Source organism: Papio anubis, chromosome 20 (assembly GCF_008728515.1).
Source record: "Papio anubis isolate 15944 chromosome 20, Panubis1.0, whole genome shotgun sequence".
Lineage (NCBI taxonomy): Eukaryota > Metazoa > Chordata > Mammalia > Primates > Cercopithecidae > Papio > Papio anubis.
The window spans coordinates 21,882,414-21,897,913 of NC_044995.1; the positions used below are offsets into that span (position 1 = coordinate 21,882,414).

A 15,500-nucleotide genomic window follows, 5' to 3' on the forward strand; every position below is an offset into this window, starting at 1 on the left:
CATATAGCAATTATTTTTTTTCCCTTAAGCTACCAAAATTAAATCAACAAAATAAAGATAATAGTCTCTAATAAAACATATGCCAAATAATTTACTCACAGGCAGCTTCAGGGTCAGCTCTGTCAGGAGATACTTCTTGATCAGCATCTTCTTCCCCAAACAACTGGCTATAATTTAAGAATAGTAAATACTTATGTACAACAAAGCATTCTGAACATGTAATTTATAATATTTCAAATATTTAGCAGATATAAAGACTGAACAACTGGTTGGGAGCAGTGGCTCACACCTTTAATCCCAACACTTTGGGAGGCTGAGGCAGACAGATCACAAAGTCAGGAGTTCAAGACCAGCCTGACGAACATGGTGAAATCTCGTCTCTACTAAAAATACAAAAATTAGCCACGCATGGTAGTGCATGCCTGTAATTGCAGCTACTTGGGAAGCTGAGGCAAGAGAATCACTTGAACCCAGGAGGCGAAGACTGCAGTGAGCCGAGATCTCGCAACTGCATTCCAGCCTGGGCGACACAGCGAGACTCCATCTCAAAAAAAAAAAAAAAGGGAGTGAACAACTGATAAATGACTATAAACTTAAAAGTTTAACACAATGTGCTTGGACACCTTGCATCCCAATTTCAACAGCAATGCAAGCAAGGTTAAATTTTAGCAGATGTACATCCATTCCTATCAGCAAGGCTCTGCGCATTTCAATGTTAAAACCTCTGCTCAAGAAACAGGTGAGTGGTTTTCACTTACAACCTGGATAACATTCTAACACCAGAATAATGTTTGTAAAGTACACTTGCAGCTACCTGTTCAACGAACATTATTTTTTTTTTTTTTGGGGGCGGGTCTGGCTCCTGTCGCCAGGCTGGAGTCTGTGGCCTTGGCTCGGCTCACTGGCCTCCGCCCTCACCTGGGTTTCCTCGTCTCCTGCCTCAGGCCTCGAGTAGCTGGGACTACAGGCGCCCATGTGCCTCGCTTCGGCTAGTTTTTTTTTGTACTTTTAGTAGAGGCGGGGTTTTCACCGTGTTAGCTAGGATGGTCTCGATCCTCCTGACCTTGTGTGATCCGCCCGTCGGCCTCCCAAAGTGCTGGGATTACAGAAGGCCACTGACTTTATGAACATTATTATATACCTTCAGGTGCAGATTCCTGATCTAGGGGATAGAAATTCAGCAATGAACAAGATTAACTTTTTTTCATGGTAGAATGGCTCTTTACTGCTGAACAGTCTTAACAAACAATTTGAAGGTATTAAGCTGAGATTCTCTTTTATTAATAAAGTTATCCTAAAAATTGTTTAATAACTCATGGGTATAAAAGTTTCCAGTGAGGCTGGGTGCGGTAGCTCACGCCTGTAATCCCAGCACTTTGGGAGGCCGAGGTGGGTGAATCACGAGGTCAGGAGATCGAGACCATCCTGGCTGACACGGTGAAACCCTGTCTCTACTAAAAATACAAAAAATTAGCCAGGCGTGGTGGCAGGTGCCTGTGGTCCCAGCTACTCAGGAGGCTGAGGCAGAAGAACGGCGTGAACCCGGGAGGTGGAGGTTGCAGTGAGCTGAGATTGCGCCACTGCACTCCAGCCTGGGTGACAGAGCGAGACTCCATCTCAAAAAAAAAAAAAAAAAAAAGTTTCCAGTATTTCCTCAAATATATGACTAATGAAAGTTATCTTACAGAAATCCTTTGTACAAACCCCCCACCCAACTATAATTTCAAAGCTCTGACAGTCACTCCCAACAATGGCATGTTAACACTTTCTAAAATTAATGCTTTGCCAACTAGTGAGTGCAAAATAGTAGACAGCCCCTAACTTAAAATGGTTCCACCTATGATTTTTCAACTTTGCAACAGGTTTATTGAGGTTATATTAAAATGCATTTTTGTCTGGGCATGGAGGCTCACACATGACCGACACCTTGGGAGGCCAAGGCAGGTAGATCACCCGAAGTCAGGAGTTCGAGATCAGCCTGGCCAACATGGTGAAACCCTGTATCTACTAAAATACAAATATTAGCTGGGTGTGGTGGCAGGCGCCTGTAATCCCAGCCATTCGAGAGGCTGAGCAGGAGAATCGCCTGAACCCAGGATGCAGAGGTTGCAGTTGCACTGCATTCCAGTCTGGGCAACAAGAGCGAAACTCCACCTCAAAAAAAAAAAAAATGCATTTTTGACTTAACGATATTTTTTATTTATGAGTTTATCAGGAAGTATACGAAGAAGCACCTGTATCTCACTGTGGCCTTATACTTAATTTTCCAAGTCAGTCTTATGATTAAAACATAACTTAATTTGCTTATTGCCTATTTAGGTTTCCCTTTGAGTGAAAAATGCTGCTCATATTAATTTTGCCAGATTATCTTTTTTTGTGTGTGACAGTCTCACTGTCCCTTAAGGCTAGAGTGCAGTAGTGTGATTACAGCTCACTGCAGCCTCAACCTCCCTAGGCTCAAGTGATCCTCTCACCTCAGCCTCCCAAGTAGCTGGGACCACAGGCATGTGCCACCATGCACGGCTGATTTTTAAATTTTTTGTAGTGATGGGGTCTCACTATGTTGCCCACACGCTGGGCTCAAGCAATCCTCCTGCCTTGGCCTCCTAAAGGGCTGGGATTACAGGTGTGTGTCACTGCACACAGCCACATTATTTTTTTTTTTGTCTTTTTCTGAGACACAATCTCCCTCTGTCCCCCAGGCTGGAGTGCAGTAGCACGATCTCCACTCACTTCAACCTCCGCCTCCTGGGTTCAAGTGGCTCTCATGGCTCAGCCTCCCGAGTAGCTGGGACTACAGGTGTGTGGGTCTATTGGTTCTACACCATCACACCCGGCTAATTTTTGTATTTTCTGTAGAGACGGGGTTTTGCCATGTTGGCCAGGCTAGTCTTGAACTCCTGACTACCTGCTTCAGCCTCCCAAAATGCTGGGACTACTGGCATGAGCCACCTTGCCTGGCCTATTGTACCTCAGACAGGGTTTCGCCATGTTGCCCAGGTGGTTCTTGAACTCCTGGCCTCAAGTGATCCACCCACCTCAGCCTCCCAAAGAAAAAAAATGTTTGCCAAATAAATAAAGTTTCCAAGTGTGGTTTTTGTGAACACACATCAAGCTGACACTGTTACGTATACTATTCTGAGTGCAAAAATTAAAGACAACGTTTGCTGAAAGTTTCTAAAAAATACCCCTTTATCAGGTTGAGGACATTCTCATTTTAGTAAGAAGGTTTTACTTCTGTTTTAGTAGAAACTTTCCTCATGAAAGGCTGTTTGCTAAATTTTACCAAATTTTTTTCTACATCTATGAAAACTATATAGTTTCTCTTTAATTTCCTAATGAGTGAATGACATTTACAGATTTTCTAATTGAAACCATGCTTGTATTCCTGAATAAACACATTTGGTCAAGATATACATTTTATTTTATATGATTCTAGATCCATATGATTTTTTTTTTTTGAGATGCAGTCTTGCTCTGTTGCCCAGGCTGGAGTGCAGTGGGGCGATCTCGGCTCACTGCAGTCTCCACCTCCCAGCTTCAAGCGATTCAGCCTCCCAAGCAGCTGGGATTACAGGTGCCCGCCACCACGCCTGGCTAATTTTCTATTTTTAATAGAGACGGCATTTCGCCATGTTGGCCAAGCTGGTCTTGAACTCCTGACCTCAGGTGATCCACCCACTTCAGCTTCCAAGTGCTGGGATTACAGGCATAATCCACTGCGCCCATCCCCAGGATATGCTAATATTTTACATAGGGTTTTTGTATCGATTATTTATGTGTGAGACTAACAATTTTTTCTTATGCCATAATAGCCTTGACAGGTTTTGCTATCAAAGACATTGCTAGCCTCATAACACGAGCTAAGTAGTATTCCCTTTTAAAGACTTCTCAAGGAGAGTTTAGCTAATATTGTAATACATTCCTTGCAAGTTTGGTGAAATGAATCTAAAAATAACATAGGTTTGGTGCATTATTTAGAAGAATTTAAACTACTTATGTTTCTCTAAGGTATAGTGCTAAATTCAGGCATTCTATTTTCTTTCCAGTTGTTTTTTTTGAAACATCGTCTCACGCTGTCCCCCACGCTGGAGTGCAGTGGCCCAATTTCCACCCACTGGGTTCAAGTGGTTCTCATGGTTCAGTCTCCCAAGTAGCTGGGACTACAGGCGCCCACCACCATGCCTGGCTAACGTTTGTATTTATAGTAAAGACGGGGTTTCACCATGTTGGCCAGGCTGTTCTCGAACTCCTGGCCTCAAGTGACCCACCCACCTTCAGCCTCCCAAAGTGCTAGGATTGCAGGCCTGAGCCACCGCACCGCACACTTAGTACGTTTCTAAAAATATATTTACCCAGACCATTTAAATTTTTTATGTACTAGCATCGTCTTATCATCCCTTTTTTTTTCTTATAACTTACTTAATCTGTGCTATGTTCCCCGTTTAGTTCTCACTCACTGCTCTTCTATGTTGTCATCAAGAATGGGCTCTTACTTCAATTAATATTCTTCCTTCTCATTCATCTTTCTTTCTTTCATTTTAAGACAGCATTTCACTATAACCTGGGCTGCAGTGCAGTGGCACAATCTCGGCTCACTGCAGCCTAACCTCCCAGGCTCAACTGATCCTCCTACCTCGGCCTCCCACAGTGCTGGGATTAGAGGCATGAGCCACCATGCCCGCATCCTTCTCATTTCTTAAAGTGTATTCTGTGGTTCACTTTCCAACTTAAGATTCTTAGTAAAGATTTACTAATTAACGTTCAGCCTTTCTTCATGTATGTAAATCTGTAACTTTTTGCCAACCACCACATTCAATACGTTCTACAAGTTTCAGGTATAGCATTTTCATCATTATCAGTACAGGGTATTTTTAACTTCCACTGTGATTTCTTTTATAACCAATGGGTTATTTTTAAGTATGTGTTCACATTTCCAAATACATAGATTTTTATCGCTTAGTTACATGGCTATCTCCAATACAAGACTAAGCTTCCTGAACAGGCATGGCCAAATTTAATTTTTTTGAGACAAATTCTCACTCTGTTGCCAAGCTGGAGTGCAGTTGTGTGATCTTGGCTCATTCCAACCTCTACCTCCCGGGTTCAAGCAAGGTTCCTGCCTCAGCCTCCTGAGCAGCTGGATTACAGGCACCTGCCATCAAGCCCAACTAATTTTTGTATTTTCAATAGAGATGGGGTTTCGCCATGTTGGCCACGCTGGTCTCGAACTCCTGAGCTCAGGTGATCCGATCACCTCGGCCTCCCAAAGTGTTGGGATTACAGGTGTGAACCACCGCACCCGGCCAGCTGAATTTTACCTAAGAAATACCGCAAGAAAGCTACTAAAGCATCCCTTCACCATATTTAAACATTTTAAGTTCAATCTCTTCAAGGTAATTAAATAAAAATGACTCAATTTTCCATCCTCAGTACCGAAAAGCATACCAAAAAATAGATACACTCTTACTTGAACAAGTACTTTGCCCAAACGATGCAATGTATAGGTTCTGAAGGTGTGTTACGAATTGTACAGCCAGGAAAGGTTCTCTGGGTTGGCTTAGGATGACATTCATAACACTCGGTCACACCCTACAAAGTCAGGATATGAGAAAAATCTTTATTCCATGATAGCAGTTTCTCAACATTATAAGGTAATATAAACACTTCAGTCATCTATATTCCAACTAGGTTTTATCTTGTCAAGGAAATTTTGAAATATTAGTGACTCCAAAACCCTTACTTTATGATAAACTAACACAAAAGCTAACTGAATCTGTCACAGCTAAGGCTGTGCTTGGACTCCCAACTCCTGGCTCAGTGAACATGACTTACAAGCCAAAATAAAAATTACTACACCTGAGTGTCAAATATGAGTTTACTTTGATCGCACTAAACAGAAAAACTACTAGAAAGACAAACGGCAGCTTTCCAACAAATTGTTTCTTAAAGTTGTAAATGTTATTTCAATATTATTCGCAGCCATTTCCTTTTTTTTTTTTTTTGAGATGGAGTCTTGCTCTGTCACCCAGGCTGCAGTGCAGTGGCATGATCTAGGCTCACTGCAAGCTCTGCCTTCCGGGTTCACGCCATTCTCCTGCCTCAGCCTCCCCAGCAGCTGGGACAACAGGCGCACGCTGCCACACTCGGCTAATATTTTTGTATTTTTAGTAGAGATGGGGTTTCACTGTGTTAGTCAGGATGGTCTCGATCTCCTGATCTCGTGTGATCCACCTGCCTCCGCATCCCAAAGTGCTGGGATTACAGGCGTGAGCCACCGTGCCCAGCACCCAGTTTCCTTATATTTTTCTTTTTCTTTTTTTGAGCAAAACTAAGTGGGACTGGGGAATACAGCCATATCCTTATCATTTCCTGTAAATTAAGTAAACAAAAGTATTAATTTCAAGATATATCTACCTACACAGAAAAATCTTAGGTATTACTAAACCAAATACTCTTCATTTTATTGATATACGTAAGGAGGAGACGGAGTCTCGCTGTCACCCAGGCTGGAGTACAGCAGCGTAATCTAGGCTCACTGCAACCTCCAGCTCCCAGGTTCAAGCAATTCTCCTGCCTTAGGCTCCCAAAGAGCTGGGATTACAGGCATCTATCATCACTGCCAGCTAATTTTCATATTTTTAGTAGAGACGGGGTTTTTCCATGTTGGCCAGGTTGGTCTTGAACTCCTGACTTCATGTGATTCACCCGCCTTGGTCTCCCAAAGTGCTGGGATTACAGGCGTGAACCACTGAGTCCAGCCCATTTTATTGATATACATTCAAGTTTAAAATTACAATTTAAGGGCCGGGCGCGGTGGCTCAAGCCTGTAATCCCAGCATTTTGGGAGGCCGAGTTGGGCGGATCACGAGGTCAGGAGATCGAGACCATCCTGGCTAACACGGTGAAACCCCGTCTCTACTAAAAAATACAAAAATTTAGCCAGGAGAGGTGGCGGGCGCCTGTAGTCCCAGCTACTTGGGAGGCTGAGGCAGGAGAATGGCATAAACCCGGGAGGCGGAGCTTGCAGTGAGCTGAGATCCGGCCACTGCACTCCAGCCTAGGCGACAGAGCAAGACTCCGTCTCAAAAAAAAAAAAAAAAAAAAAAATACAATTTAAGGAATTTATGCCTTGCAAGAAGTACATGACACCTGACACAACTATCAAATGAATCATCTTTCATCATCTCAGATATTCCTAACCTCAGTCTTTTCTTTTTTTCTTTTTGTTTGAGACGGAGTTTTGCTCGTTGCCCAGGCTGGAGTGCAATGGCGTGATCTTGGCTCACCACAACCTCCGCCTCCTGGGTTCAAGTGATTCTCGTGCCTCAGCCTCCCGAGTAGCTGGAATTACAGGCGCATGCCACCACACCCGGCTAATTTTGTATTTTTAGCAGAGATGAGGTTTCACCATGTTAGCCAGGATGGCTCCAACTCCTTACCTCAGGTGATCCGCCTGTCTTGGCCTCCCAAAGTGCTGGGATTACAGGTGTGAGCCACCACGCCTGGCTAACTTTCTATTTTTAGTAGAGATAGGGTTTCTCTATGTTGGTCAGGCTGGTCTCGAACTCCCGACCTTAGGTTATCCGCCTGCCTCTGCCTCCCAAAGTGCTGGGATTACAGGTATGAGCCACCGTGCCCAGTCATCTTCAGTCTTAATACATAGTGGTGTGTCGGAATCACAGTAACAAGGATATAAAAAGCAACGTCTGGCCAGGCGTGGTGGCTCATACCTGTAGTCCCAGCACTTTGGGAGGCCAAGGCAAGAGGATCACCTGAGGTCAGGAGTTTGAGACCAGCCTGGCTAACATGGCAAAACGTCGTCTCTACCAAAAATGCAAAAATCAGCCACACTAACTGTTCAAGAACCAAAACTCTCAAACACTGTTTTAATATAAATTGCGGCTGGGCGCGGTGGCTCACGCCTGTAATCTCAGCACTTTGGGAGGCTGAGACGGGCAGATCACAACGTCAGGAGATCAAGATCATCCTGGCTAACATGGTGAAACCCCGTCTCCACTAAAAAATAGAAAAAACTAGCCAGGCGAGGTGGCGGGCACCTGTAGTCCCAGCTACTCGGGAGGCTGAGGCAGGAGAATGGCATAAACCTGGGAGGCGGAGCTTGCAGTGAGTTGAGATCCGGCCACTGCACTCCAGCCTGGGTGACAGAGCGAGACTCCGTCTCAAAAATAAATAAATAAATAAATAAATAAATTGCAGCAGATTTAGAGTTTTCTCTGTAACACCATTTCTGATGCCCTCAGCCTTCCAACATGTTTTCTTGAGGGTAGCCAAATGGCAAGCAGTCATGAGATTCATATTGCAATGCAGAGAACTTCCGTCTTGATCTGTCAACAAATATTGAAGGCCTCCACTTATTCAACAACTTAATACACACTGACATACACAAGTCTTTTGTAAAATGGTATTGAATAAGGTTCCAAGAATAACATTTAACAGTTAAAACAAATAAAGACAATTTCTAACATGAATAAGCTGCCAAAAAAATATTAGACACAACCAGCAAATGTTAAGTACATAACTCTCTTTCTATAGTTTCAAAATGTGGAAAACAACTCTTCAAATGTATCTACAGTATTTGATTTCTTAAAAGAACTGAAAGAAAAAATATCTGGACAGCAAATGAAGCTGTGTTGAGGTTTTAAAAACTGAGGTATGCACTGGGCACGGTGGCTCACACCTGTAAACCCAGCACTTTGGGAGGCCGAGGTGGGCAGATCACCTGAGGTCAGGAGTTCAAGAGCAGCCTGAACAACATAGAGAAACCCCATCTCTACTAAAAATACAAAATTAGCCAGGCGTGGTGGTGCATGCCTGTAATCCCAGCTACTCGGGAAACTGAAGCAGAAGAATCGCTTGAACCTGGGAGACGGAGGTTGTGGTGAGCCAAGATTGCGCCATTGCACTCCAGCCTAGGCGACAAGAGTGAAATTCCATCTCAAAAACAAACAAACAAACAAAAAAAACCACAAATAAATAAATGAACCAAAACTGAGGTATGAGCACACAGGTATTTTGTTCTACTATTCTCTAGTTGTATTTAAATGTTTGAAATACTTCACAAATACACCACTAAAAACTTTTCAAAGTTCCCTTCCACTCTGTAAGCCCAGACTCTTTTAGACAATAGAATTTTTTTTTTTTTGAGATGGAGTTTCGCTCTTGTTGCCCGGGCTGGAGTGCAATGGTGTGATCACGGCTCACTGCAATCTCTGCCTCCTCGGTTCAAGTGATTCTCCTGCCTCAGCCTCCCAAGTAGCTGGGATTACAGGTGCACACCACCACGCCCGGCCGATTTTTTTATTTTTTGTAGAGACGTGGTTTCACTACATTGGCCAGGCTGGTCTTGAGCTCCTGACCTCAAGTGATCTAGCCGCCTCAGCCTCCCAAAGGGCGGAGATTACAGGCGTGAGACACCACACCCAGTCGACAAAAAGAAATTTTTGATGCCTGGTATATCATGCTTATCAGTTTAAGGATTTTAATACACAAGTTAAATGAAGCAAAATGGCAGAGCTGAAAGATTTCCTCACCCATAGTCTTTTGGGCACCTTTATAGCATTTTAAGTTTGTTTTCTGAGACAGAGTCTTGATCTGTAGCCCAAGCTGTAGGGCAGTGGTGCAATCTCAGCTCACTGCAACCTCCGCCTCTCAGGTTCAAGTGATTCACCTGGCTCAGCCTCCCAAGTAGCTGGGATTACAGGCGCCTGCCACCATGCCCCGTTAATTTTTGTGTTTTTAGTAGAGATGGGGTTTCACCACGTTTGCCAAGCTGGTCTCAAACTCCTGACCTCAGGTGATCTACCCACCTTGGCCTCCCAAAGTGCTGGGATTACAGGCGTGCGCCACCGCACCCGGTTGCATTTTAAGTTTTACATGAAAAGCCCTTACATTTTGGATGTTCGCCTGCTCATTTTATATAAATACGAAGTTTATTTTCTACTGCTCCAAGGTCTCAAGTAAACATTTGTGAAGTTAAAAAAACAAAACTTTTCTTTACCTTTTTGATAGTAGTTACTTGTCCAAGATACCCAGCAGTTCCACTTTCAATAAGAGGAACATCAGCTGCCAGGCACATTCTATTAACATGGTTTCGGGCAGCTGGAAGTAAAAAAACAGTATGAGTTTTTGGGGAAAAAAAAACAAATTAGTTATCTTTAATTAGGATGACACAGACCTAAAACTATCTTACTGGCTTCATTTTTTGTACAATTTTCTTATAGCTATGGCCAGAAAAATACAACTGTTAATTACAGACATTTAAGAGACATTCACTTAACAAAATATCAAATAGAATTTGTATCACAAATCTTTTCCAGAAGTACCCACAGAAACACACAATTTTAAAAATCCAAACTGCCATCTTTCTCTTCTATCGCTGTACCTTACACAGAACACTGTTTCAAGGTGTTCCTTAACTCACCACTATTCTAATATAATTATCAGATAATAAATGATAGAAATGAAAGCAGAATGTGGAATATCAACTTGGAACTATTAAAGTAGTTTAAGGCTAGGAAAAAAAGATGAGTCAGGTTAAAAGAGTAATTTCAGGCCAGGAGCAGTGGCTCATGCCCAGAATCTCAGCATTTTGAGAGGCTGAAGTGGGAGGACTGCTTGAAGCCAGGACTTCAAGGCCAGCCCAGGCAACAAAGCAAGACTGCATCTCTACAAAAACAAACAAAAAAAATTAGCCTGGTGTGGTGGCACATGCCTGCAGAGTAGCTACTGCAGAGGCTGAGGTAAGAGTATCACTTGAGCCCATTTGAAGGCTTCAGTGAGTTATGATTATACCACTGCACTTTAGCCTGGGCAACAGTGAGACCTCCAAGCCTTAAATAATATATAAACATAATTTTGACTTTTCCTTGTTTTTTATTTAGGTATTTCTGGCCGAATTTGTTGCAAACTCACTTGATAGATATACTTTTACATGTGGAAGTAACTGCAGGCAAAGAATATCACTGAAGCATTCCACACCCCACCCTCTAGCCATACTTGTTCTTTTTTTTTTTTTTTAAGACAGGGTTGTACTCTGTCACCAAGGCTGGAGCGCAGCGGTGTGATGTAGGCTCACTGCAACCTCCGCCTCCTGGGTTCAAGCGATTCTTCCACCTCAGCCTCCGGAGAACCTGGGACTACAGGCACATGCCACCACACCAATTTTTGTGTTTTTTGGTAGAGACGGGGTTTCACCATGTTGGCCAGGTTGGTTTCAAACTCCTGACCTCAAGTGATCCTCCTGACTTGACCTCTCAAAGTGCTGGGATTATAGGCGTTAGCCACTGTGCCGAGCCCCAGTCACACTTTTTGAGAGCTTTTCACTTCACTTCTATTTATACCTTTTGGTAGAAATGCAAAGAATATGAAAGCTAAATTCCCACCTGGAATAAGTCATTTCTATATAAAACTGCAATCAATGGGCAAACTTTAAACTCCATCATTTCTCTTATGTCTTTTAAGTTCTAAATCACAAGTAAATAGTCTAATAAATATTAAATTTGTAAACAAATTTGATATGTGAGAGAGAAAATACTGAGAAATTAAAAGTATATATAAACATAATCTCACCTCTGTTATCTAACGCATTCATAACCAGTATAAACTGTCGAAAAAATTCCACATTATAGTCAGGACTACAAAACAAAATAAAAAAATGTCACCAAAATAACTAGCCTTCCACATCATCTTTGCAGTATAATAAACAGTTCTGAAAAAAACATAGTAAGTGTAAACAAAACTGATATTAGGATTATATGCCATATAGATAGTAAGGTTTGACTCTTCCCAAACATAAGCAGATTTTAAAGAAATTATTTCCCTCAAATTCCTATCCATTTTGGCCAGCTACCTAGGGCACAAGAGAAGGATCTCAAACTGGCAGAAAGATGGCACGACTTCACTAGTCCCACTAGGCCTTCTTTGGGCAGCAAGTGCCTGGGAACACATAAAGAACACATTCCCAGGATCTGCCTGGCCTCTGACTTCACCTCACATGGTCAGGATCAGGCAGGGTTCAGGCCCCTAGGGTCTCTGCTTTTAGCAGCACTGGGAAAGCAACACAGGGTAAGGAGGTTATAGGGCTACAGGCAGGTTCACAGAGTAAAAAACTAAAAAACAAGCCAGATACAGGCTGGGTGCAGTCGCTCATGCCTGTAATCCCTGCACTTTGGGAGGTTAAGGTGGGTGGATCACCTGAGGTTGGGAGTTCGAGACCAGCCTGGCCAACATGGTGAAACCCTGCCGACTAAAAATACAAAAAATTAGCTGAGTGTGGTGGCATGCGCCTGTAATCCCAACTACTCAGGAGACTGAGACAGGAGAATCGCTTGAACCTGGGAGCCGGACGTTACAGTGAGCCGAAATCATGCGAGTATACTCCAGCCTGGGCAATAAGAGCAAAACTCCGTCTCATACACACACAAAAAATCCGGAGATACAACTGCCCTGAGAAAGTGTTAAGTACCTCAATTCTAGTACCTTAAACAAGGATTATTTTTAATACTATTTACTTGTGAGCTAAACAACCACAGATAAAGGACAATTTCAGCCCACAGTTCCTTTACTCCAATACCTCCAAAATTATATGTTTACTCTATCTTTACTGAGATAAATATATTTACGTACTGTCAATACTACTGCCCTACCACAATTCCAAGTGTTATATTACAGAAGTCACAGTCATAATAAACAGATTTTGGGAGGGAACCTTTTAAACAGAAAAAGGCAAATGCTTTAGAAAAGTCTGAGTCATCATAAATAAGGATATTTCATAGTTTAAAATATCTTCTTACTTAAGGCAAGCATATAAGGTCTTCATAAATTTCCAAGTAACTTACTTATTAAAAGTATTAAAATATCTCACCACTTATCTACATCATTCAAACCATGTATTTATGAACTGGTAAAAAAAAATGCCACTTTGTGAGCGGAAACTACCACTGATTAATAATTCTAGAAAAATCATTTTTTTAAAAAAAGTTGAATGACTTTGAGCTATGTATTTGGCTTACAAAACCCTTATTCTTTACACAACTCTGCAATGTAATCATTAAAGCATACTTCATGATGCTGTCATGGTAGGCAACGATATTAGCTTTCGGGTAAAACTGTAGTACACTTTCCTTGGCAACCTGAAAAAACAAACAACACTGAATTACTACAATATTTCTGCTCCTATCTGAAATCTGCTTCTGGAAGCCACAATGCTGTTATCTACTTACATAGTACCTTACTTATATTAAACACCAAAGAAATCCAAAATTGTTAGCAAATTGCATTAGGGTTAAGCTACACTTATAAAATTATACTTTTATACTTCTAAAATAACCAGAGAGCCCCCCGCCAACCCATGTACCACCAAACACATTTCTACATGAATGACAAGCTTCAGCAAAAATACAACATGACGTACCCAAGTGTCATTCATTCATTCACTTAACAAGTATTTACTGAGCATCTTGCATGTACCAGGAACTATACAAAGTACATGTTAAGTAAGAGAGACATTAATCATATAGTAATCCAGATTAAGTTCAACTACAAACTCTGATAAATGCCATGAAAATGATAGGAAAAGGCCAGGCATGGTGGCTCACGCCTGTAATCCCAGCACTTGGGAGGCCAATGTGGGAGGATCCCTTGAAGCCAGGAATTCTAGGATGCAGTGAGCCATGACCGCATCACTGTACTCCAGCTCGGGGCGACAGAGTGAGACCCTATCTCAAAGAAAAAGAAAAGAAAATGATAGGAAAAGTAAAGGTTGTTATGAGAGAAAAACCAACCCGACTTAGTCTAAAAGGTTTAGGAAAGTACTCCTGGAGAAGGAAGCCAAAATATGAAAGAAGAAAAAGAGAAACGAGTGGGGGTTTGCCAAACAGGTTGGGAGACAGGCAAAGGGAAAAGATGTTTTAAGACTCTGAATCACCAAGGAACATTAAAAAAAAAAAACTAAACAAAGGTCGGGGGAACTGTCTTGTTTCAACTAGGACAGCAGCGTAAGGTTACTCTAGCCCCCAAACATAGCAGTAGTCAACCTCTAGGGGGTGCAGGAACACAAGGTGCATCCTAAGTAAACCATTAGAAACTTAAATATAAAGAGGCCATGAAAGTTACACCATTCACAGGATTATTTCCTTTTTAGAACAAAAAAGGAGGGCTTAATCTTTAGTCCTTTACTTGATATATCTTTATCCTTCACCATCTCTCAGCTGAAATGAGAGCTTCACCCATTTTTTCCCTTCTATAGGACAGGCAGGATTAATCTGGTATCACAAATAGATGTTCCATCAAATAATTATAGAAATGGTACGCGAAATATAGTTACCTGTGCCTTTGATCTTCCAACATGTTTCTTTTGAAACAAAAACTGTCTGTTGAGGTTGCTGACATCAATAGTATCCAGATCAATCTACAAACGCATAAACCTCAGATAAGTAACAAATGTTTAGGTATGTTTGAGCTGTATCACTACTCTCTGCACCTATAATCCAGAACTTTTTTGATATTTGCCACATCAGTGGAGAAAACGTTTTACGAATCCGCCATACTAAAACTGTTAAACTGATAAAGAATAATTTAATGCATGTAAGAATCTAGATTTAATGTCAGAGATAACCTTCAAAAATACTTTGAAAGAATGGCACATTTTGTTTGTTTAATCATCCTGGCAAATATTTCAGGAAATTCCTTGGATGCCATAAAAATATGTGAATTTATTAAAACTATATGTGCTGTCGAGGTAAACACTAAATATATTAAAATATTTCTCTGTGCCGGGAGTGCTGGCTCACACCTGTGATCCCAACACTGTGGTAGGATGAAGTGAGAGAATCGCTTGAGCCCAGGCGTTCAAGATCAGCCTAAGCAAAATAGTAAGACCCTGGTGGCTACAAGAAATAGACGAATTAAAATTAGCTGGGCATGCCCATAGTTACAGCTACTCGGAGGCTGAGGTGGGAAGATTACTGGAGCCTGGGAGGCAGAGGTTGCAGTAAGCCGAGATCAGGCCACTGCACTCCAGCCTGGGGGACAGGGCGAGACCGTGTCTCAAAAAACAAAAAACATTCAAGTATTTCTTTCAATCGAATTACTCTTTCAAATACAAAATATTAAATTTAACTGTGTCCTGTTGTTTTTGTTTTTTGAGACAGGGTCTCGCTCTGTTGCCCAGGCTGGAGTGCAGTGGTGCAAACACAGCTCACTGCAGCCTCGATCTCCCAGGCTCAAGCGATCCTCCTGACACAGCCTCCTGGGGAGCTGGAACCACAGGCGCACACCACCACACCCCGCTAATTTTCTTTTCTTGTAGAGACAGCGTTTCTCTATGTTGCCCAGGTTGTGTTCTTTCTCTTAAATGATACATGGCAAACGTTTATTGAATTTTTGCTCCCTCCCTTGATTCAAGCCTTCATCCATACACAATTTCATTTACTATTAATTAACCTAAGAAATGTGAAAGGAAACTTTTCCACATAGTT

General features: G+C 42.0%; 1 protein-coding gene across 2 annotated transcripts in view; it reads right to left on the reverse strand.

Annotated features, from left to right (window-relative positions):
* The window catches only part of UBA2 (ubiquitin like modifier activating enzyme 2), a 42,910-nt gene that overhangs the window by 26,281 nt on the left and 1,129 nt on the right, over positions 1 to 15,500 (reverse strand). For both annotated transcript variants that reach the window (XM_031659675.1, XM_031659674.1), the window contains exons 2-7: positions 14,348 to 14,431; positions 13,084 to 13,154; positions 11,593 to 11,657; positions 10,022 to 10,122; positions 5,471 to 5,592; positions 100 to 167 (exon numbers count right to left, since the gene is read on the reverse strand). In XM_031659675.1, coding sequence (XP_031515535.1) covers positions 100 to 167; positions 5,471 to 5,592; positions 10,022 to 10,122; positions 11,593 to 11,657; positions 13,084 to 13,154; positions 14,348 to 14,431 — 511 coding nt within the window. The remainder of the gene's footprint in view (positions 1 to 99; positions 168 to 5,470; positions 5,593 to 10,021; positions 10,123 to 11,592; positions 11,658 to 13,083; positions 13,155 to 14,347; positions 14,432 to 15,500) is intronic.